Genomic DNA, 22728 nt, shown 5'->3' with positions numbered 1-22728 from the left:
GGGGGGGGGGGTTGGGTGTTTAGAGCATCGCGCCGGAGCAAAGCGATCCGAGGATAATAAAAGCCATAGCTTCTTTAACAAGGAATATGTATTTATACAGGACTGATTTCCAGCTGTCGCCCTCTTCCCTCCATCCCAGTGGCTCAGTGGTTTAGCATAGGTGCCTTTTGGACTGTGAGTTCAGCTTCCCCGTGAGTTCAAACCATTCACATCTCTGACGCGCAGCCATTCGGCCGTGGACCAGGCGAAGTCCTCGTGATGGACAACAACATGCGTCTGTTTGACTTCTCCCCCCCCTTCCCTGCCTTACTCCTCTCCTCCCTGCGGTGCTGCAGGAGCACATCAACCACCCTGGAGTCCAGCAAGTCACAGAAGCGAGGCCAGGGGCAGCGAGCTCATCCTGCTCATAGCAGCTCCTGTAGGAAAGCCATGGCATCACACCAGACGTCACCCTCGGTTCGTGTCGCGTGTCTGGACCAGCTCCGTCTGGCTGATAGACATTTAAGCCTTAATAAAACTTATGTCTGAAGTCAGGTTCTCTTTCTGACTTGTCCATTGTGCAGCTTCATGAGCCCCTGGAGTGAAATCTCATCACAGCACTGAGGAAGCCAGGTGGGAAAAGCAGACTCAGCACAGTGGATCTGTGGGTTCTAGTGGGGTTAGAGCAGCAGCTGCGTGGACCGCCATGGGTTGAGGCTGAGATACCTAAACCTGAGGAGATCTGGTCTTCAAAGAGCTCCTCAGAAGGAGAGTCACTTGGGATACATCCTATCTCCAGCACATCCTGGATGTGCCAAGGTGACAGCGGAGGGTTCTGTCACCTCTACAGCCCCCCTTGTCACCACTTAATGGGTAATTTCTGCAGAACAGATGCTGCTCACTGATGCTCCAAGGTAAGAGGCTGCAGCTGACTCAGTTCCCCAGTACTTGGAACACCTTTCTTGGCTCTTAAAAGGCACCTGCTTGCTGAGCAACCCGTAATGTTCCTGGCTTCTGGTCATGGGAAACAGCAGGCTCATCAAGCAGTGAGAACACAGCTTTGTGTCGGCACCCAGCTGATTTGTGGCAAAAAATAGCAACTTCCCTGTGTTTAAATCAGAAATGGCCAGGAAATAGGCAAAAACTCTCCCAAAGATCCCACAGTTGAGAGGCAGCACAAATCCTCATCCTCCTGTGCTGTGTTTGCAGTGAAGCATCCCGATGTGATTCAGCTCACACCTCCTCCGCTCCAGCTCTGGTGAGTGATCACTGCTGCAGGAGCTCCCATCCTCACCCATCTCCTGCTTCTCTGGGATGAGCAAAGCCTCCAATGAAACCCAAAGGCTCTGGCTCAGCCGCCTGCCCCAATGTTTCTTGTGGTACCGTGCTGGTAGGCAGCAACTGAGGATGGGGGATGAGGGCAAGTTATCTTGGGAGGTTCCCTGCATTCCCCATGGAGGGACAGGGAGCGAGCACAGAGCCTGATGGAGCAGAGGCTGAAAGGGATGGAGTTGCAGGGGGACATCCCTGGTCCATCACCAGCTCAGAGGAGGGCTCAGCCTTCAACTGCATGATTTCTCCTCATCCTTAACCCTGTGGAATCACAGAATCCCAGCCTGGTTTGGGTTGGAAGGGACCTTAAATCCCATCCAGCTCCAACCCCTGCCACGGGCAGGGACCCCTTCCACTAGAGCAGCTTGCTCCAAGCCCCTGTGTCCAACCTGGCCTTGAACACTGCCAGGGATGGGGCAGCCACAGCTTCTCTGGGCTCTTCTCTATAGGACCCTTTAGCAGTGAGTTTCAACCCACGCATCCCCTCTCAGTGATACAGGGAGGGCAAAGGGATTCATTTCCCTCTGTGCCCACCTCTCCTTGCTTAGGGACGGCTCAAGTACCCCCAGCTGGGTGCAAGTCCCCCTCATCACTCCCATTGAAACAAGGGGACACTGAAACCCCTGTGGGCAGCAAAGACCCTCTCTGCACCCCAAGGTGATGGGTCACACATAGCCAGAACTTCCCATGGGATCTTCTGCCAGGACCCACAGCAATGCCTTTAACCTATGCAGAATGGGCAGATGCAACCAGCAAATTCCTAGCATGGAGCTCTTTGGGAGGTGGGGAACAGCCTTTGAAGCTGAGCAATTTCCTCTGTTGCTGCCATTCAAGCCCTTTGAGGAGGCCAAATCCATCCCTTGCTGTTCAGCGACCTCCTGACGCGACGCCTGCATCCCAGCGGGATGGATTTGGACCTTGATGTCGCTGCGCTGCTTTAAACGAGCACCATCAAAGCTAATTCACATCACGTCATGGAAGCAGAGGAGCATCTTCAGTCCTGACAGGGGAAAAGAAGCTGCTGTGCTCAGGCAGGACGTGCAGGATCCAACCCCACCATCAAGCCATTAACCCCTTGTCAGGCGCCAGTACACGGCGAGTGGGTGAGACACCGGTGACAGTGCTAAATGCCACGCAGACAAGCCCACTTGAGGGGCATCAATGCACCCAGACAGGAGCTGCTTTCTATCCCCAACGTGTTCAAGAAGCTTCTCCTCCTCTCTGCATCCCCTTCCAGCCACAGCAAACGCTCAGGTCAGTGAAACCCTTCCTGTTTTCCATGTGGTACCCAACGTCCTCTGGTTAATTCTGATTGAACTTTGTCACTTTGACATCTGTGGAGCGCTGCAACATCCATCCTCTGTCCTGCCTCTCACAAACCTTGATGGAGGCTTCAGAGACCACAAAGGTCCTGCTTTGTTAATGAAGGATGCTGTTAATGAAGGATGGGGAAGAATCTACTTGTGGTTTGCCCCAGCCGTATGCAAGGATGTGATTGCCTGAGGACTGGAAAATCATTGTCATTTCTATGCAGTAAAGATGCTTTGAAGCTACAGGTGTAGCAGGAGGATGTTTGATGTGTGGAACAGCACAGGAGCATCGCGGGTCAGTGATGGACACCCTATTTCCCATTACTGATTTGTGTTGGAAGGATGCTTAAAGCTCCTTCAGCTCCAACCCCTGCCACGGGCAGGGACCCCTTCCACTGGAGCAGCTTGCTCCAAGCCCCTGTGTCCAACCTGGCCTTGAACACTGCCAGGGATGGGGCAGCCACAGCTTCTCTGGGCACCCTGTTATTCCCTGATGCGAGAAGCAGTTGGGAAGGACACAAGCAGCGAAGCTCCAGGGCTGAGCCCTTTCCCGACCCCTTTGCTGTTGTCTCGGAAGAGCTGGGAGATGGATTTGAGGCTGCTGCCCCGCTCCCCGCCCCGTGGCAGGCCTTTGGGGCTCTCCTGCATCAGCCCAGGCGAGCAGGGCTGGAGGTAGCAGGCAGCTAACACTGCCGATGGATGCTGCAGCACCCGCATCGCCCGCCTCGCATGTCGTTAGGACATCAGCGCTAATGAAGGGGGCTCCTCTGGGGCCCTGGGAGGAGCAGGGACGTGGCAGAGCAAATCCGGTGCTGGGGACACAGAGCAGGGACCCTGTGGCTGATACGGGGGCGATTTGGGGCACCACTTCCCATAGCATCACTTAGGAGCTGGGGGTGGGTTGGTGGGGGGGAGCCTGCATCACCCCGGGTACCACTGAGCATCACTGCGCGGCGAGGCTGCTGCTTAAACCCCATCACTCTGGGATCACTGATCCCATGTCTCACCCAACAGCCCCCTATATTTGCATCCCCTAAACCCCTTTGTTACGTTTCCTACGCATTCTATCGCCTCCCCCTTCCCACCCCCTTGATTCCCGTAAGTGATTCCGTGTTGTGGCTGCGGAGCCTCTGCAACTTGGAAATAAACATTTTATTAACCTTCCTTGACTTTAAAGAGCGTAATTACATTTTAATCTCATATTCCCCCGTTATCATTCCAGACACAGAGTCATTTGAATGCAGATCGGTGCCGGCTAATGTAATTTTACGATACAGTAATGAAGAGACGGAGCAGGAGCGTCTCACACCCAATTTAGAGCTGACATTTGGGGTTCTTCTAAAGAGAAGTTTTCCCAGCCGAGGCCTTTTGCATCCTCCTCGGTCCTGCAATGCCAATGGGATTCGGCTCCCGCTGCCAAGGGAAGGGTTTGGCTGGGGAAACGTGGCTGGTGCTGATAAGAGCGGTCATTAAAGATGCCCACGCTGCCCCGTGCGGGTGATTCAGTGTCTCTGGTGGTGGGCACGGGGCAAGTTTGGGAACTCGCTGCTCCTCGGTGCCATAGAGACATGAATCGGGGGCTGTGGTTACCTTCAGCCCTCCTTGGGGGGGGGGGGGGGGGGGGGATCAGGCTCATTTTATCCATCTAAAAGACCAGAAGTGCCCCAAAAACAGGACCCTCGCATCCACAGGTGGGCTCATCCCTCCATAGTCACAGGGCAGGAGACAGCACCACCCGCCCCCAACATAGAATCATGGAATCAGAATGGTTTGGGTTGGAGGGGACCTTAAAGCTCATCCAGTTCCACAGGCAGGGACCCCTTCCACTGGAGCAGCTTGCTCCAAGCCCCTGAGTCCAACCTGGCCTTGAACACTGCCAGGGATGGGGCAGCCACAGCTGGGAATCGCTTGGGGTGGCTGGAGCATGGCTTTTCCCCACCCTCATCAGCATCCCGTTTAGGCTGGACCAATGACCCATCCTTGCTCAGCCCCGCTTAGAGCAAAGGAGGTGACAGTGGTACCCTGGGTAGGGTAGGAGGGGCTGCTGCTCTGCTCGAGCATCCCAAAGGAATCCATGGTCCCACTGCAATCAATACTGGCAAAACTGAAAGGCTTTGGACAGCAAAGTGAGCACCGTGCCAGGCATCACAGACATTGGAGGGGGAGGAACCCCAGAGATCGCTTCAGTGCCCAAGGGAAAACTGAGGCACGCAGGGGTAAGGGTCTATTTCCAGCTGTGCTGTGGGGAGACCCCCCCTGCAGTCCTGATCCAGCTCTGGGCAGCAGCACAAGAGGGACGTGGAGCTGTTGGAGCAAGGCCAGAGGAGGCCATGGAGATGCTGCGAGGGCTGGAGCAGCTCTGCTCTGGAGCCAGGCTGAGAGAGCTGGGCTGGGGCAGCCTGGACAAGAGAAGGCTCCTCAAGGGGAGACCTGAGAGCAGCTCCAGTGCCTGAAGGGGCTGCAGGAAAGCTGGAGAGGGGCTTGGGACAAGGGATGTAGGGACAGGCCAAGGGGAATGGCTTGAACCTGCCAGAGGGGAGACTGAGATGAGCTCTTAGGCAGAAGCTCTTCCCTGGGAGGGTGCTGAGGCGCTGGCACAGGGTGCCCAGAGAAGCTGTGGCTGCCCCATCCCTGGCAGTGTTCAAGGCCAGGTTGGACACAGGGGCTTGGAGCAAGCTGCTCTAGTGGAAGGGGTCCCTGCCCGTGGCAGGGGTTGGAGCTGGAGGAGCTTTCAGGTCCCTTCCAACCCAAACCATGCTGGGATGCTGTGATTTTTATGTTTCCTCCATTCTCCATCCTTGCCGAAGATGAGTTTAGGGTGGGATGAACGCCCAGAGGCTGGACCACAGCTCCCAGCACCCCCCATTTCCCTCCCCATCCCTCCCGGCACCCCCAATGGAGCCCTCCTGAATCACCATCAGCCGAACCCAGCCTTTTTGGGGCAGGGGAGAGCAGCGGATGCTCATTAAGTGCCTGATTCCCCTTTACATATTAATCACACGCTGCTGAGGTCACTCGTGGAGTTGCTGGAAGGGGCATCTGGGACCAGCAGGAATATTCATGGCTGGATGAGGGGAGGGAATTGTTGCTGTTGTTTCCCCTGTACCGTTTGCATCGGTGACACGAGTGTGCTGGGTCTCAGCACAGGTAGGACCCGATGGTTGCCCACAGGAGGGTCTGTGCCAGCCCCAAAGGTGCCCTTGCTCCCTCTGCCGCTGGTTTCTTTGCTTTCTTGGATGAAAAGAGGTTGATGATCCATGGGTGGCAACGACGGGTCCCTATGGGCTCAGGCTGCGGCAGGATCCTGCTCTGCACCTCAGTGCTGCGTGCTCCAGCGCTGCAGCTGAGCCCCTTTGGGTCGGAGGGTGCTTTTGTGCACCCCAAAGTCATCCCCTGGCCTGGCCCACCGGTGTGCCCAGCATCCCCTCCTGGACCAGCATCCTTCAAAGCAGCATCTCTCCAAACCAGCATCTTCTAATTGAGCTGCCCACCCTAAACCAGCATCACTCCAAAACCAGTGCACCCCCTCCCCAAATCTGCATCCTTCCCAAAGCAGCATCCCTCCAAAACAACACCCCCCTCTGAGCCAGCATCCTCTGCATGAGCATCTGGCCCCAAACCTGCATCCCACCATCCCCAAGGCAGCATCTTCCAGACCTGCATCCCTCCCAAAGCAACATCTTCCAAACCTGCATCCTTCCAAATCCAGCATCTTCCAGACCTCCATCCCTCCAAATCCAGCATCTGGCCCCAAACCTACATCCCCCCACACCCAAACCAGCACCTTCCAAACTGGCATCTCTCCAAAACCAGCATCTTCCAGACCTGCATCCCTCCAAAACCAGCATCTTCCAGACCTGCATCCCTCCCAAAGCAGCATCTTCTAAACCCACATCTGTCCCTGCCCAGCATCTTCTAAAACTGCATCCCCCCCAAAAATCAGAATCTGGACCCAAACCTTCATCCCCCCCATCCCCAAGCCAGCACCTTCCAAACCTACATCCCTCCAAATCCAGCATCTTCCAGACTGGCATCCCTCCCAGAGCAGCATCTTCCAAACCTACACCTCTTCCAACCCAGCATCTTCCAAACCCGCATCCCTCCAAATCCAGCATCTTCCAAATCTGCATCCCTCCAAATCCAGCATCTTCCAAATCTGCATCTCTCCAAATCCAGCATCTGGCCCCAAACCTGTATCCCCCCATCCCCAAACCAGCCCCTTCCAAGCCTGCATCCCTCCCAACCTAGCATCTTCCAGACTGGCATCTCTCCTCCAAACCTTCATCCCTCCCAACCCAGCATCTTCCAAACCTTCATCCCTCCCAACCCAGCATCCTCCAAACCTTCATCCCTCCAAATCCAGCATCCTCCAAACCTGCATCCCTCCCAACCCAGCATCTTCCAAACCTGCATCCCTCCCAACCCAGCATCCTCCAAACCTGCATCCCTCCCAACCCAGCATCCTCCAAACCTGCATCCCTCCCAACCCAGCATCCTCCAAACCTGCATCCCTCCCAACCCAGCATCTTCCAAACCTTCATCCCTCCCAAGCCAGCATCTTCCAAACCTTCATCCCTCCCAAGCCAGCATCTTCCAAACCTTCATCCCTCCCAAGCCAGCATCCTCCAAACCTTCATCCCTCCCAACCCAGCATCCTCCAAACCTGCATCCCTCCCAAGCCAGCATCCTCCAAACCTTCATCCCTCCCAAGCGAGCATCCTCCAAACCTGCATCCCTCCCAACCCAGCATCTTCCCCTCTCTAAACCCACACCCTCCATTATCCATCCATGTGGTGCCCCTCGGAGCAGCCAGGGCTCAGGGGGTGCTGCTGGGATGCACCCTCCCTGCGCTCAGCTCCAGCACTGAATCATCTCAGTCACAGATTCGCTTGGATGCGATTTGGGGAGGGGAAGAAGAAGAAAAAAAAGCAGCAAAGCAACAAAACAACAACCCAGCCCTTTCCTTCCTCCTCCTCCTCCTCCTCCTCCTCCTCCTCCCCTGGGAAGGGGTGACAGCAGCATAAATAGCAGCCTGCACAGCACAGGGCCAGATGCAAAGCGAGCGGCACCCGTGGCACCAGATGGCAGGCCTTCGCTGCCCCTCTCCTTCCTCTGCCTCCTCGCCTTGTCCTCCGCCTGCTACATCCAGAACTGCCCCCGAGGTGGCAAACGGGCGCTGAGCGACACAGCCCTGCGGCAGGTATGGGGTGGGATGGGGGTATGGGATGGGGGTTTGGGCAGCACAGGGAAGCTCTGTGGGATGCTGAGGCTCCTATGGGCACCCCTGGATGTGCTATGCTCCCCAGTGCACCCGCTGTTTGGGAGGGGTGGGGGACATGCCCAAGGGCATGCCAGTGGAGGATGAGCACCCCGAAGTGCTGCTGTCACCTCAAGGTTGGATACAGCAGAGTAGGGGGACAGGATACATCTATAGAGCAGGGACAGGATAGATCCATGGAGAAGGGACAGGATAGATCTATAGAGCAGGGACAGGATAGATCCATGGAGCAGGGACAGGATACATCTATAGAGCAGGGACAGGATAGATCCATGGAGCAGGGACAGGATAGATCCATGGAGCGGGGACAGGATAGATCCATGGAGCAGGGACAGGATACATCCATGGAGCAGGGACAGGATACATCCATGGAGCAGGGACAGGATAGATCCATGGAGCAGGGACAGGATAGATCCATGGAGCAGGGACAGGATAGATCCATAGAGCAGGGACAGGATACATCCATGGAGCAGGGACAGGATACATCCATGGAGCAGGGACAGGATACATCCATGGAGAGGGGACAGGATAGATCCATGGAGAGGGGACAGGATACATCCATGGAGCAGGGACAGGATAGATCCATGGAGCAGGGACAGGATACATCCATGGAGAGGGGACAGGATAGATCCATGGAGAGGGGACAGGATACATCCATGGAGAGGGGACAGGATACATCCATGGAGCAGGGACAGGATACATCCATGGAGAGGGGACAGGATAGATCCATGGAGCAGGGACAGGATACATCCATGGAGCAGGGACAGGATACATCCATGGAGCAGGGACAGGATAGATCCATGGAGGATCCATGGAGCAGGATAGATCCATAGAGCATCCATGGAGACAGGATACATCCATGGAGCAGGGACAGGATACATCCATGGAGAGGGGACAGGATACATCCATGGAGCAGGGACAGGATACAGATCCATGGAGAGGGGACAGGATAGATCCATGGAGAGGGGACAGGATACATCCATGGAGCAGGGACAGGATAGATCCATGGAGAGGGGACAGGATAGATCCCTGCCCACGGCAGGAGGGTTGGAACTGGATGACCTTAAGGTCCTTTCCAACCCAAAACATTCTGTGATTCTATGATTCGATGGAGCAGGGACAGGGAGCATGGTGGGGGGCAACGTGAAGTGCCTAAAGAGGGACTGGTGCCGCAGCGTGAAGACGCGCTGCTGGTGATGGGGACAGAACAGGTCACCCTGTGTGAGGGTGGCACCTCCAAGGGCTGGCAAAGCAACAGCAGTGCAAGAAGGGTGGGAAAGATGGGGAATAAGGGCATGGTGGGCCAAGGGGAATGGCTTGAACCTGCCCGAGGGCAGACTGAGATGAGCTCTTAGGCAGAAGCTCTTCCCTGGGAGGGTGCTGAGGCGCTGGCACAGGGTGCCCAGAGAAGCTGTGGCTGCCCCATCCCTGGCAGTGTTCAAGGCCAGGTTGGACACAGGGGCTTGGAGCAAGCTGCTCTAGTGGAAGGGGTCCCTGCCCGTGGCAGGGGTTGGAGCTGGGTGGGATTTCAGCTCCCTTCCAACCCAAACCGTGCCGCGATTCGGTGCTGATGGAAGCATCTCCCCCCCTTCCCCAGTGCCTGCCCTGCGGCCCCGGCAACAGAGGCACCTGCTTCGGGCCCGGCATCTGCTGCGCCTCGGAGCTCGGCTGTTACCTGGGCACGGCCGAGACGCGGCGCTGCGCTGAGGAGGATTCGGTGCCCTCCCCGTGCCGGGCGGGCGGGCAGCCCTGCGGCAACGGCGGCCGCTGCGCAGCGCCCGGCATCTGCTGCAGCCCCGGTGAGGAGGGATGAGGGCAACGGGCAGCGGGAGGGAGGCGTTGGGACCACGGGAAGGAAGTTGCGCATCGGGAGGGTGCTGAGGCGCTGGCACAGGGTGCCCAGAGAAGCTGTGGCTGCCCCATCCCTGGCAGTGTTCAAGGCCAGGTTGGACACAGGGGCTTGGAGCAAGCTGCTCCAGTGGAAGGGGTCCCTGCGCGTTGAACTGGACGAGCTTTAAAGCTCCCTTTCAACCCAAACCATTGTATATGGCTCAAAGCTCCTTCCCGAGCCACCACAACGGGATGTTTCCCATCCAGGGTATTCTCACTCCTCATTGTGCTGGATATACCTCTCCCAGCCCCACTCCCTGGTTAACAAAGGGACTAAAACCAGAGCATGAGCATCTGTGGGGCCACCACCAACCCCTTGCCCACCCGAAACGAACCATTCGCGGTCCTAAACAACAACCCCAATAACCTGTCCCTGGTGCATTGCTTTCCATTGAAGAGACCTGCTCCATGGACACCTCCTGCCTGGACGAGAGCAGCGATGGGGCTCAGGAGGCAGCAGAGAAGAACCTGACGGTGCTGGACGGCTCGGCTGGAGACCTGCTCCTCAAGCTCATGCACTTGGCGACCCGGCAGCAGCAGGGCAAGCATCCCTCCCTCTGAGCCTCGGGTACCCCCCACCCCGGCCAGCACCGACACCCGGAGCCCAGCCTTGTAAATACCTGACCCAATAAAAGCCCTTGTGCACTGTGCTGGTTTCGTCCTGGGTGCTGGGGATGGGTCATGGGGGGGCTCCAGAGGGCACAGAGAGGGTGTAGGGATGGATGTGGGGCAGTACGGGAGATGGATGGGTCTCCCCTGTCGCCCTTCCCATGTCCCCATCTATCCCCATGCTGTTCGCTCCCATCCGCAGTGGTTTTGGCAGGATTTGTCCCTGTTCTTACAGTGCTGAGGGCAAGGATCTCGGGCAGAGCCGCCCTTCGAGTCCCACCCAATAGCCCCAGCAACACCCATGGGTGCTGAGCTCCCAGCATCCCCAGGGATGGGGACAGTGATGGGATGCGCCACCATCCTGTTACCTCTGGCCAAGACGCCTCCTTGGGGCAGATTTGGGGCTTCGTTGCCTCCAGGAACCAGCACAATGAGCTGCTTCAAGCACGTCTCCTAAAAATGAGAGAAAACAAGGAAAACCACCCAAAAAACCCTAAAATCAGGGGGATTTGGGCTCCCAAATTCACACAGCCCCTGGGGCTGGTGGTATCTTCCCCCATCAGCAGCATCATCATCATCATCCCCAAATGGGTGATGGTGGATCAGCCCCGGTTATCCCACCCTCACCCCCTATTTGGGATACCATTATCCCAACTCTCTCCCCCTATTTGGGACACCATTATCCCACCCTCTCCCTCTATTTGGGATACCGTTATCCCACCCTCTCCCCCTATTTGGGATACCATTATCCCAACCCTCTCCCTCTATTTGGGATATCGTTATCCCAACCCTCTCTCCCTGTCCAGGATACTGTTATCCCAACTCTCTCTCCCTATTTGGGATACCATTATCCCAACATCTCCCTCATTTGGGATACCGTTATCCCAACCTCTCTCCCCCTATTTGGGATACCATTATCCCAACCCTCTCTCCCTATCCAGGATACTGTTATCCCAACTCTCTCCCCCTATTTGGGATACCATTATCCCACCCTCTCTCCCTATTTGGGATACCATTATCCCAACCTCTCCCCCTATTTGGGATATCATTATCCCAACTTCTCCCCCTATTTGGGATACCGTTATCCCAACTCTCTCCCCCTATTTGGGATACCATTATCCCACCCTCTCTCCCTATTTGGGATACCATTATCCCAACCCTCTCCCCCTATTTGGGATACCATTATCCCAACCTCTCCCCCTATTTGGGATACCATTATCCCAACATCTCCCCCATTTGGGATACCGTTATCCCAACCTCTCCCCCTATTTGGGATATCATTATCCCAACCTCTCCCCCTATTTGGGATACCGTTATCCCAACTTCTCCCCCTATTCGGGATACCGTTATCCCACCCTCACCCCCTATTCGGGATACCATTACCCCACCCTCTCTCCCTATTTGGGACACTGTTATCCCAACCCTCTCTGCTCCCCTGGTCTCTTACCCTGCGGGGTCCCTGCTCCAGGCTCTCTCTGGGCTGGGATCTGGGGACAGCTCATCCTTTATAATGTCCCTGCGGGAGGTGGCACCTTCAGGAGGTGGAGCTCCGATATTCCAGCGGGTCCCATCCGGCACCTCACAAGGGCGCAGGATTGACCCAGCACCTGCTCCCAGCAATGAGCATCTAATCCCAGCCCTTTGGAGGTGGGGGGGACCCAAAATCACCCCCAAAACCATTGGGAAAGGGGCAACAGCAGCCTGGATGGACGATTCCGAGCTGGGAACACACGGGATGAAGGAATCGGGCTGTTCATCTCACTGCTGCACCCCGGGATGCAGGATGTGAACCCCAACATCACCTGAAGCATCAGGGATGTGTGGCTGAGCCGGGATGCGGGATGCTGATGGGAGCTTGGGCATCAACATCCCCAAAAGCACCAGGAGCTGATAACTGAAGGGGTTTTCCACACAGGACACATCCCAATCCTGCCCATGGGGGTCAGGGTACCCCAAGACCCATCTGGGCTGCTCCAGGAGGGTGTTTCCCCCCAATAATCCCTGGGTTGAGCCGCTGGGATGCTACAGCACTGGTGCTGAGCCTCATTTGCATCCCATTATCATGGGCACCGGTGGCTGGCTCGTCCCCAGGGCCCTGCTGCCTGACCCTGGCTGTGTGAGCAGGACCTGGGTGCCCTCAGTGCCCACAGTAAGTGGCCCAATTCAAAGCAAGCCGGAGGGGATGAGGAGAGGTCACGGCTTTCCAGCTCTGGGCTGCCTAAATCCCAATTAAGGAGGTGGAAGAAGGGACTGGGATAATGGCCTCGGCATTAGGGCCTGTCCACAGCAGAGGAATTGGTTCAGCTCTTAATTGCGGTAACGAAGGCAAAGGGTTGGGGTGAGCAGGAGCCCGTGTGGCTGCATCCTCAGTGCTGTTTCTGCAGGGAGCCGGTGGTGACATGGGCCAGGGCATCACGTCCGAGCTCCAGCGCAGGAGCCAACAGGGAAATGTGGGGGTTCAGGTCTTTGCCAATGGGGTTTGGTGTTTCCAGGCTCCCTCAATGCAGTCAGGGGGGGATCGTGGTCACCATCATCCCGAAGCAGACTGAACCCGGCATTGAGCATCCCCCACCACAGGCAGAGATGGGTGGGAAGGACCCATTGTTTCCCATCCCAGCTCCCATGATGATCCCAGTGGAGGACTGGGGCTCGTTTTCCTCCCACCAGAAGGGATTTTGAAGCCAAGGGAAGCACGATGCCCCTCTCACCCCTCTCCTCCATCCTGTTGCCTTCCTCCATCCCATCCCAAACCCCACCAGAACGATCCCGATCAGAACACGGAGCAACCAGCTCCGTGCCTTGAGGGACTGGCAGAGAAGGGCCCCAAACTGATCCACAACCCCTGCACGTTTCCCTCCCCGTCACGGTCAGCCCCAGTCACCAAGGAGCAAACCAACACCTTGGCCTTGCCCTCACGTCCTCGACCTCCGGCTATTAGCAAGAGCCCTTGGTGTGGGAAGCAATTCCTTGTGGTTCTTAAGGCAGACGGGTGACGCTGGCGCCGGAATGTGTAAGCAGGAGCTGGCACTATATATCCAGGGCTGCTTTTCCAGAGGGGGAAGCTGGGAAGCCTCCCAACCCGCAGCCATGCCCTGCAAGGCGCTCGCCGTCTGCCTCTTGGGGCTCTTGGCGCTCTCCTCCGCTTGCTACATCCAGAACTGCCCCATCGGGGGCAAACGCGCCGTCCTGGATATGGATATCAGGAAGGTAAGTCAAGTCCCATCCTTCCCTTTTCCCAACGTATCCATGATGCTGGAAGGTGGTGGGAATAAGACCAAGGGGAAGGCTCAAGTGCGGCGCACTGACTGGAGGTGCTTCCCGGTTGACTCTCCCCTACGGCTGCTCCGGAGCAGTGCCTGCCCTGCGGCCCCAGGAACAAGGGCCGCTGCTTCGGACCCAACATCTGCTGCGGCGAGGAGCTGGGCTGTTACCTGGGCACGTCGGAAACGCTGCGGTGCCAGGAGGAATCCTTCCTGCCCACCCCCTGCGAGGCCGGACACAAACCCTGCGGCAGCAGCGGAGGGACCTGCGCGGCCCCCGGCATCTGCTGCGGCACCGGTGGGTCCCAGCCCCGCCACGGGGAAGTGGGGATGGCAAAGAGGGAGCGGGGGAAGCGTCCCGAGGGATCTGCTTTGTCCTGTCCACCTGGTGAGGGAGCTGGGGGGTTCAGTGTGGAGAAGAGAAGGCTGGGGGGGGACCTGATGGCTCCCTACAAGTGCCTGACAGGAGGATGGAGCCAGGAGGGGCTGGGCTCTGCTCCCAAGGAACAAGGGATGGGACAAGAGGAACCGGCCTCAAGCTGCCCCAGGGCAGGTTTAGATGGAGCTGAGGAACAATTCCTGCCCCAGAGGGTGCTCAGGCATTGGAACAGGGCTTGCAGTCACCGTCCCTGCAAGCGTTCACACAGCGTGGAGACGAGGCCTCAGTGCCATGGGGCAGTGGTGGCCTTGGCAGCTCTGGAGCACGGTTGGACTGGGTGAGCTGAAAGGGCTTTCCCAACCGAGCTGGTTCCATGACCTGTCCATCCACCCAGGGCAGGATCGATCCCAACACCAGGGAGGGTGATAACAGACCTTGAGGTTTCAGGGACAGAAGCAAGCAGCAGAGCTCCTGTGGTGCACAGCAGTCCATGCCCCCTCCTGCTTCCATCACGCTTTTCCAGCCTCCTCCCTAGACACTACCAGAGATCCCACCACAGATCCTGGGGAGCTTCAGGACACGGGCTTGTTACTCGACTCCATGCAATTACAATCCACACCGGGGGGGCTCTGGGGGCTGGCTCCTGCTGTCTCACTCCATCCCCTTTCCCCCCCCATGCAGAGGGCTGCCTGGTTGACTCATCCTGCGACCAAGAGACGCTGTTTGCATAGAGCACCCCGGGGAGAAGAATCCCTGCAGGATCCCTTATCCATCACTGCAGCAGCAGGGAACAGACGAGGCAAGTCTGTGACTCAGGCTGGAGTGAGGCTCTTCATTGGAAATAAAGCTTGTACAGAAAAACAATCACAAGGGGCTGTGGGGTTTATGGGATGAAAGGGGTCGGGTGCAGGCTCGGGAGGGTGGGATGGAGGGGAAAAGGTGGGTTTAAGGAAGAGATGGGACCTGGACAGGCTGGAGAGGGGGGATTGTGTGAACCTCAACAAGTGCAAGGTCCTGCCCATGGCGCAGTTCAATCACAAGGAGCAAACACAGCCTGGGGAAGATTGGGAAGAGCAGCCCTAAGAATGACTTGAGGGTATTGGCTGACCTCATGGAGCAGGCCCAGAGGAGGCCATGGAGATGCTGCGAGGGCTGGAGCAGCTCTGCTCTGGAGCCAGGCTGAGAGAGCTGGGCTGGGGCAGCCTGGACAAGAGAAGGCTCCTCAAGGGGAGACCTGAGAGCAGCTCCAGTGCCTAAAGGGGCTGCAGGAAAGCTGGAGAGGGGCTTGGGACAAGGGCCTATAGGGACAGGCCAAGGGGAATGGCTTGAACCTGCCAGAGGGGAGACTGAGATGAGCTCCTAGGCAGAAGCAGCTCCAGGTGCTGAGTAAAATAAGGCTGAAGGAAGAGACACACGAACGCCAGTATCAGAAGTGATTCTGCACATGCTCTCATTTAGCCACAGCCCAGATGTGCTTTAAACCCTCCTTTGCACAAACAGGACCAACAGGTCCCTCGGCCACAGCAGGAACCAGCAGCACAATGAATTCTTACCCCCCAACAACATAAAGGGCAGGGCTGGTGTTTCCTACTAAGCCACTCAGACCTGTTTTCCTTCATAAGCACCTAGAGGGGTCGAGAAACAGCCCCAGGGAGCGCAGAGCCAGGATGCGCCTTGGGATCGTTCCTGTTTTCCACCCCCTACACGTTTGGTGTGAAACAGGAGGGATGCTGTGGGAGGTGCAATCCCAGAAGCAGAGCAGGAGGCACACGAACCCCAGCAGCTCCGCAGGCAGCGGGGCTGAGGCTCGCTTGTTGTGAGCCCAACTTTCTCCCTCACCCTCCTTCCCGCAGGCATCATCCCTTCCGAAGAAGCAGAGCCAGAGCCACAGGGGTGCTCTCCACCACTTCCAGGTGGATTTATCCGTTCGAAGGGAAGGAACTGGCTCCTAAGTGGAGCTGTTAGGACAACACCGTCCGCTTGACAATCCGCCCTTCCTTGTCGACGGCAAAGTTGTAGTTGCGGGGATTGTCCAGGCATTCCTCGATCCGGGCATCCAGGTTCTCCAGGGTGACGAAGGTTTTGGCTTCTTCCTAAAGGAAGGACAAGGAGCAGCTCCTAACACATGGCCGAGGCACCACGGGAGCTGCTGGTGCTCTGAGAGGCCCTGTGGTGCCTCCAGGATCTCAGCAGGAGCCGCATCCAAGAGGAGGAAACCGTTATTTCCTCCTTTGGGATGAATCCATCCTGTTTTCAGAGCTCTCACTCAGCCCCCATCCCATCCACACGCTGTCAACGCTCCTGGAAGGTGCCAACACACGAATCCCTAAGGGAATAAAGCCTCCAGCTTCCAGGAGCTGCCAGCAAACCCCACGCAGGCAGAGTCGTGCTGCTCTCACCTGGAGCCGGAGAACTTCCTTCTCCCTCTCCTTCAGGAAAGCTTCCCTTTTCCTGGCTTGGGTTTCAGCAGCCTTCAGCTTCTGCCTCCTCTCCTCTTCCTCTTCTTTCCTAAGTCTTTCCTCCCTGCCATGGGGAAAGGAAGAGGAAACAAGATGATTGATCACGCTCTGCGGGGTGGCGTGCTGCTGAGACACATAATCCCTTGGGATGAAAAGCAGAGCCAGAACAAAGGGGAAGGAGCAGCACAGCCGGGATGGGAGAGCCTGGGCTGAACTCAGCATGGGGATGGAGAGAATCCCATCCTTCTCTGCGAGGGAAAACAGGGGGAAATCTTAATGGAAAAGCTCTCAAAGAGACTGGCAATGCCACGAGCGCTGCAGACCTGAGCCCCAGCAGGGTCTGGCTCCATTTGGGAGCTCCAATGGGATTCTTCCAGCAGGACGTGGCAGCTCGAGTGCTTTGGCCATGGGGCTGGGCCTGATGGGCTTTTCCCTGTTTTCCAGGTTCAGCAGATGCCGAGTTCCTTGGGAGCACGGACACAATTCCAGGGTATCCCGAGGCTGACCAGAGGATGGCGAGGGAGGGAAGGTGGAGAAACCTCCTCCTGCTGACAGTGACCTCCGCAGGGGAGCAGGAGGTGTCCGGATAGGTAATAAAGGACAAAGCTTGGAACACAGGATCCCAGCCTGGTTTGGGTTGAAGGGACCTTAAAGCTCCTCCAGCTCCAACCCCTGCCACGGGCAGGGACCCCTTCCACTGGAGCAGCTTGCTCCAAGCCCCTGTGTCCAACCTGGCCTTGAACACTGCCAGGGATGGGGCAGCCACAGCTCCTCTGGGCACCCTCACACCAAAAGGGTCAAAGATTGAAGTGTCTTTGTAGAAACGAAGCTGCCTCTCCTTAAACTGAATTCAGTTCAGAAGCTGAAGCCGCAAGGGGCAGGAAGCCCGCACAGGTAAGGAGTCTGCTTTAAAACAAGAGGAACCGGCCTCAAGCTGCCCCAGGGCAGGTTTAGATGGAGCTGAGGACCAATTCCTGCCCCAGAGGGTGCTCAGGCATTGGAACAGGCTGCCCAGGGCAGGGCTGCAGTCACGTCCCTGCCGCTGCTCGCACACCCCCGGCACCACGGGGCAGCGGTGCCCTGGGCTGGGTGAGTTTAAGGGTCCCTGCCAGCCCGGTCCATTCCGCGCCTCCCCGGGGCTGACCTGCGCGCCCGCTGCCGCGCGTTCTCCTCCTGGTTCCAGGCCATGAGGCGCTGGTGCTCCTGCAGCAGCCGGGCCGAGTCCTCGTGGCTGAGCAGGGCCGCCCGCTTCTTCTGCAGCACCTCGGCCTTGAACTCGGCCCTGCCGGGACAAGCACAGGGGAGGCTGCTCAGCTCCTGCCTCGCACCGAGTACCGGGGGGGGGGTCCTAAACCTGCCCCATAGCCAGCCCAGCCCCAATCCTGCCCCACTGTGACCTAGGGGGTCCAAACACCTCGACTGCAAAGGGGATCCGGAGACCCCAACCCTCCCCTGCCCCACAGCAGCCCCATGCATTGACATCCAGCCCCACATCCAGACCCGTACCCACAGTCGCTGATGGTCTCCAACCCTTCTGTGCCCCACTGCAGCCCCACTGACAAGTCCCTTGTTCCACAGCAGCCCCACACACACAGTCATTGACAGCCCCCAACCCTCCCCTGCCCCACATCCCAAACCACTGCCACCCCCAAACCCCAGCGCTCCCCTGCCCCACAGCCAGAGCCACTGCCAGCCCCATAACCCTCCTGTGCCCCATTGCAGCCCCACTGCCATGTCCCCAGCGCTCCTCTGCCCCACAGCAGCCCCACAGATTGACACAGCAGCCCAACATGGCCACAAGCCCAATGCCTCTCTGCTTCACAGGTGCCCCACAGCCAGCCCCCAAACCCTCCCCGTGCCCCTTTGCAGCCCCACTGCCAAGTCCCCAGCGCTCCCCTGCCCCACAGCAGCCCCACAGATTGACACCCAACTCCACATCACAGCAGCCCAACATGGCCACAAGCCCAATGCTTCTCTGCTTCACAGGTGCCCCACTGCCAGCCCCCAAACCCTCCCTGTGCCCCTTTGCAGCCCCACTGACAAGTCCCTTGTTCCACAGCAGCCCCACACACACAGTCATTGACAGCCCCCAACCCTCCCCTGCCCCACATCCCAAACCACTGCCACCCCCAAACCCCAGCGCTCCCCTGCCCCACAGCCAGAGCCACTGCCAGCCCCATAACCCTCCTGGGCCCCACTGCAGCCCCACTGACAAGTCCCTTGTTCCACAGCAGCCCCACATCCACACTCACTGCCAGCCCCCAACCCTCACAGTCACATGACAGCCCCCCCAACCCCCCCCCCTGCCCCACAGCAGCCCCAGCCCCATACATTGACACCCCAACCCCACAGCAGCACAGCCCCATACCCAGTCATTGACAGCCCCCAACCCTCCCCTGCTCCACATCCCAAACCGCTGCCACCCCCAAACCCCAGCGCTCCCCTGCCCGACTGCCAGACCCATAACCCTCCTGTGCCCCACTGGCAACCCCGGACCCTCCCTGCCCCACAGCGGCCCCATACATTGACACCCAACCCCACATCCAGCCCCATACCCACACTCACTGACAGCCCCCAACCCTCCCCTGCCCCACATCCCAAACCACTGCCACCCCCAAACCCCAGCGCTCCCCTGCCCCACTGCCATGTCCCCAGCGCTCCCCTGCCCCACTGCCAGCCCCGGACCCTCCCCTGCCCCACAGCGGCCCGCTGCCGGGGCGGTACCGGAGCGCTCCGAGCACCAGGCGGTGCTGCCGGTACCGCTCGGTGATCACCACCAGCTCCTCGGGGTCCACGGCCGGCGGCACCTTCACCCGCGACGCCTTGGACTTGGCGGGGGGGTCCTGCCGCGTCTTGCGGCCCCGGAACGGGACGAGCCGCGGGCCCCAGCACGGACCCGAACCGGAACCGGGACCGGGGCCTGGGCCCGGGCCCCACCGGCACCGCCTCAGCGCCCGCAGCATGGCGGGCCGCGCGGCGGATGTGACGTCACCGACGTGCTCTCCGCGGGGCATTATGGGAAGGGGAGCGTGCTGCGGGGCATCATGGGAAATGTAGTCCCGGGGGGGGTATAGGGATCCCATGGGGCCCGCTGGGGTGCGGACACCGCTTCCTATGGGACGCGGTATCCTATGGGATGCGGTATCCTATGGGACATGGTATCCTATGGGACGTGGTATCCTATGTGACACGGTATCCTATGGGATGCGGTATCCTATGGGACGCTGTATCCTATGGGACGCGGTATCCTATGGGACACGGTATCCTATGGGACGCGGTATCCTATGGGACATGGTATCCTATGGGACACGGTATCCTATGGGATGCGGTATCCTATGGGACATGGTATCCTATGGGATGCGGTATCCTATGGTATGCAGTATCCTATGGGACATGGTATCCTATGGGACACAGTATCCTATGGGATGCCGTATCCTATGGGACGTGGGGTGCGGGATGAACGCCACAACACTGTGGGATACAGAACACAGCGGGATACGGAGCCATCCCAATGGAACAGGGGCCACCTACCTGCGGGACAGGGAATCCCACCCCTATGGAACAGCCCTAAACACACACCCCGAGGGATGTAACCCAGCCCAAAAGGGACAGCGCCCCCATGGAACACAGCCGGCACCCCCCCCCCCCCCCCCCCCCCCCCCACACACGGTGTTCCCCATGGGACACGGGATATGGAACCCCTGGATGCGGGACATGGGATAAGGGACATGGAGCCCCGCAGGGCATGGGATACAGAACGTGGAAACCCTGGGACACGGGATACGGGACATGGAACACTCGGGATGCGGGACATGGGACACGGGGCATGGAACCCCTAGGATGTGGGACACGGGATACGGGACACAGAGCCCCGGGGATGCAGGATATGGGATACAGGACATGGAACCGCCGGGGTGTGGGACACGGGATACGGGACATGGAGCCCCACAGGGCATGGGATACAGAACATGGAAACCCTGGGACACGGGATACGGGACACGGAACCCTCGGGATGTGGGACATGGGGTACAGGACATGGAACCCCTGGGATGTGGGACACGGGATACGGGACATGGAACCCTCGGGATGCAGGACATGGGATAAGGGGCATGGAACCCCGCAGGGCATGGGATACAAAACATGGAAACCCTGGGACATGAGATATGGGACATGGAACCCTCGGGATGTGGGACATGGGATATGGGACATGGAACCCTCGGGATGTGGGACATGGGATGCGGGACATGGAACCCCCAGGATGCAGGGCACGGGATACGGGACATGGAACCCTCGGGATGAGGGACACAGGATGGAGGACATGGAACCCTCGGGATGCGGGACACGGGATATGGGACATGGAACCCTCGGGATGCGGGACATGGGGTACGGGACATGGAACCCCTGGGATGAGGGACACGGGATACGGGACATGGAACCCTCGGGATGAGGGACACAGGATGGAGGACATGGAACCCTCGGGATGCGGGACACGGGATATGGGACATGGAACCCTCGGGATGCGGGACATGGGGTACGGGACATGGAACCCCTGGGATGAGGGACACGGGATACAGGACACGGAGCCCCGCGGGGCATGGGATACAGAACATGGAAACCCCGGGACACGGGATACGGGACACGCAACTTGGAACTCCACAGGACACAGCTTCCCTGGGACATGGAACCCCGGGATACACCATATGGAGCCCTCGGGACACTGGATATGGAACCCCCTAGGATATGGGACATGGAACCCATGAGGGGCCCCTGGACACGGCTCCCCCGGGATACGGGGCATGGAAACCCCTGGGACACGGGATACGGGACACGGAACCCCCCGGGATAGGGACCCGGGACGCCCCCCCCGTGCGCGCACACAAACAGCGCCGAGCCCCCGCTCCGCCGCACCACTCGCTCCGGTCTCCCCGCTCCCCTTTATTGCCGCTCGCTCCCGGGGCTCGGACGGTGCCGCTCCCCGCTCCCCGCTCCCCGCTCAGCGCTCCCGGCCCCGCAGCCCCGCGCCCTGCGGAGGAACCGCCCGTTGGTGGGGCCGGGGCTGGTCACGGAGCAGAGACCCCCAGCCCCGTCCCGGTCCCCATCCCCATCCTCTCATCCCCATCCCCATCCCTGTCCCCATCCCGGTCCCCATCGCGGTTCCCATCTGCATCCCCATCCCGGTCCCCATCCCCATCCCTATTCCCATCCCCATCCCACTCCCCACCCTCATCCCTATCCTGGTCCCCATTCCCATCCCCATTCCCATCCCCATTCCAATCCCCATTCCAATCCCCATCCCTGTCCCGGTCCTCATCCCCCTCCCCATTCCCATCCCCATCCCACTCCCCATCCCCATCCCCATCTCGCTCCCCATCCCCATCCCCAATTCCATCCCCATCCTGGTCCACATCCCCATCCCCGTCCCGATTCCCATCCCACTCCCCATCCCCATCCCCATCCCACTCCCCATCCCCATCCCCATCCCGCTCCCCATCCCCATCCCCAATTCTATCCCCATCCTGGTCCACATCCCCCTCCCCGTCCCGATTCCCATCCCCATCCCCGTCCCCATCCCACTCCCCATCCCCATCCCGCTCTGCATCCCCATCCCCATCAGTTCTATCCCTATCCTGGTCCACATCCCCATCCCCATCCCCATCCACAGTCCTATCCCCATCCTGGTCCACATCCCCATCCCCATTCCCGTCCCCATCCCACTCCCCATCCCTATCCCCAGTTCTATCCCCATCCTGGTCCACATCCCAATCCCCATCCCTCTCCCCATCCTGCTCCCCATCCCCAACCCTATCCCCATCCCTGTCCCCATCCCCATCCCCATCCTGCTCCCCAACCCTATCCCCATCCCCATCCCAATCCCCGTCCACATCCCGGTCCCCATCCTCATCCCCACCCCCATCCCCATCCGCGTCCACATCCCGGTCCCCATCCCCATCCCCATCCCCATCCCAATCCCCATCCCCATCCTCATCCCTGTCCCCATCCCCATCCCCATCCTGCTCCCCATCCCCATCCCCATCCCCATCCCGGTCCCCATCCCCATCCCGGTCCCCATCCCCACCCCCATCCCCATCCTGCTCCCCATCCCCATCCCCATCCCCATCCCCATCCCGGTCCCCATCCCCACCCCCAATCCCATCCTGCTCCCCATCCCCATCCTCATCCCCATCCCCATCCCCATCCCGGTCCCCATCCCCATCCCCATCCCTATCCCCAG

At 59.0% G+C, this 22728-nt stretch overlaps 3 protein-coding genes across 3 annotated transcripts; 2 read left to right on the top strand and 1 right to left on the bottom strand.

Moving 5' to 3' along the window:
• Positions 1-5778: 5778 nt before the first annotated feature.
• Positions 5779-10360, top strand: LOC130594949 (vasotocin-neurophysin VT-like). The gene is made up of 4 exons (XM_057401233.1): positions 5779-5815; positions 7499-7821; positions 9497-9698; positions 10187-10360. The coding sequence occupies exons 1-4, from the start codon at positions 5779-5781 to the stop codon at positions 10348-10350; spliced, it is 726 nt and encodes a 241-aa protein (XP_057257216.1). The 3' UTR covers positions 10351-10360.
• A 3074-nt stretch (positions 10361-13434) lies between these two features.
• On the top strand, positions 13435-14816 carry LOC130594955 (neurophysin 1-like). Its single transcript, XM_057401243.1, has 3 exons — positions 13435-13605; positions 13752-13956; positions 14719-14816. Exons 1-3 carry the CDS (start codon positions 13486-13488, stop codon positions 14766-14768), a joined length of 375 nt encoding a protein of 124 aa, XP_057257226.1. The 5' UTR covers positions 13435-13485; the 3' UTR covers positions 14769-14816.
• Positions 14817-15931: 1115 nt separating this feature from the next.
• On the bottom strand, positions 15932-19542 carry MRPS26 (mitochondrial ribosomal protein S26). The gene is given in 5 exon segments (XM_057401242.1): positions 15932-16130; positions 16437-16560; positions 17641-17778; positions 19221-19471; positions 19474-19542. Coding segments are annotated over 5 exon segments (714 nt in total). The 3' UTR covers positions 15932-15998.
• Positions 19543-22728: the final 3186 nt, after the last annotated feature.

The sequence above is a fragment of the Pezoporus wallicus genome, unplaced genomic scaffold (genome assembly GCF_028554395.1).
Source record: "Pezoporus wallicus isolate ANWC-B61680 ecotype Strahan unplaced genomic scaffold, APGP_CSIRO_Pwel_v1 contig_8837, whole genome shotgun sequence".
Taxonomy (NCBI): Eukaryota; Metazoa; Chordata; class Aves; order Psittaciformes; family Psittacidae; genus Pezoporus; species Pezoporus wallicus.
Note: the sequence above shows the minus strand (reverse complement) of the source record. Positions and strands in the feature narration are given on the sequence as shown.

What these genes read in the sequence shown, in the direction of transcription:
- LOC130594949 (XM_057401233.1), top strand. Translation starts at nt 5,779, where the DNA reads ATGGTTGCCCACAGGAGGGTCTGTGCCAGCCCCAAAG. An exon ending in GGTCTGTGCCAGCCCCAAAG is followed by an intron (nt 5,816 to 7,498) that starts GTGCCCTTGCTC and finishes GAATCATCTCAG; the next exon opens with TCACAGATTCGCTTGGATGC. An exon ending in GCGACACAGCCCTGCGGCAG is followed by an intron (nt 7,822 to 9,496) that starts GTATGGGGTGGG and finishes CCCCTTCCCCAG; the next exon opens with TGCCTGCCCTGCGGCCCCGG.
- LOC130594955 (XM_057401243.1), top strand. Translation starts at nt 13,486, where the DNA reads ATGCCCTGCAAGGCGCTCGCCGTCTGCCTCTTGGGGCTCTTGGCGCTC. An exon ending in TGGATATGGATATCAGGAAG is followed by an intron (nt 13,606 to 13,751) that starts GTAAGTCAAGTC and finishes GCTCCGGAGCAG; the next exon opens with TGCCTGCCCTGCGGCCCCAG. An exon ending in CGGCATCTGCTGCGGCACCG is followed by an intron (nt 13,957 to 14,718) that starts GTGGGTCCCAGC and finishes CCCCCCATGCAG; the next exon opens with AGGGCTGCCTGGTTGACTCA.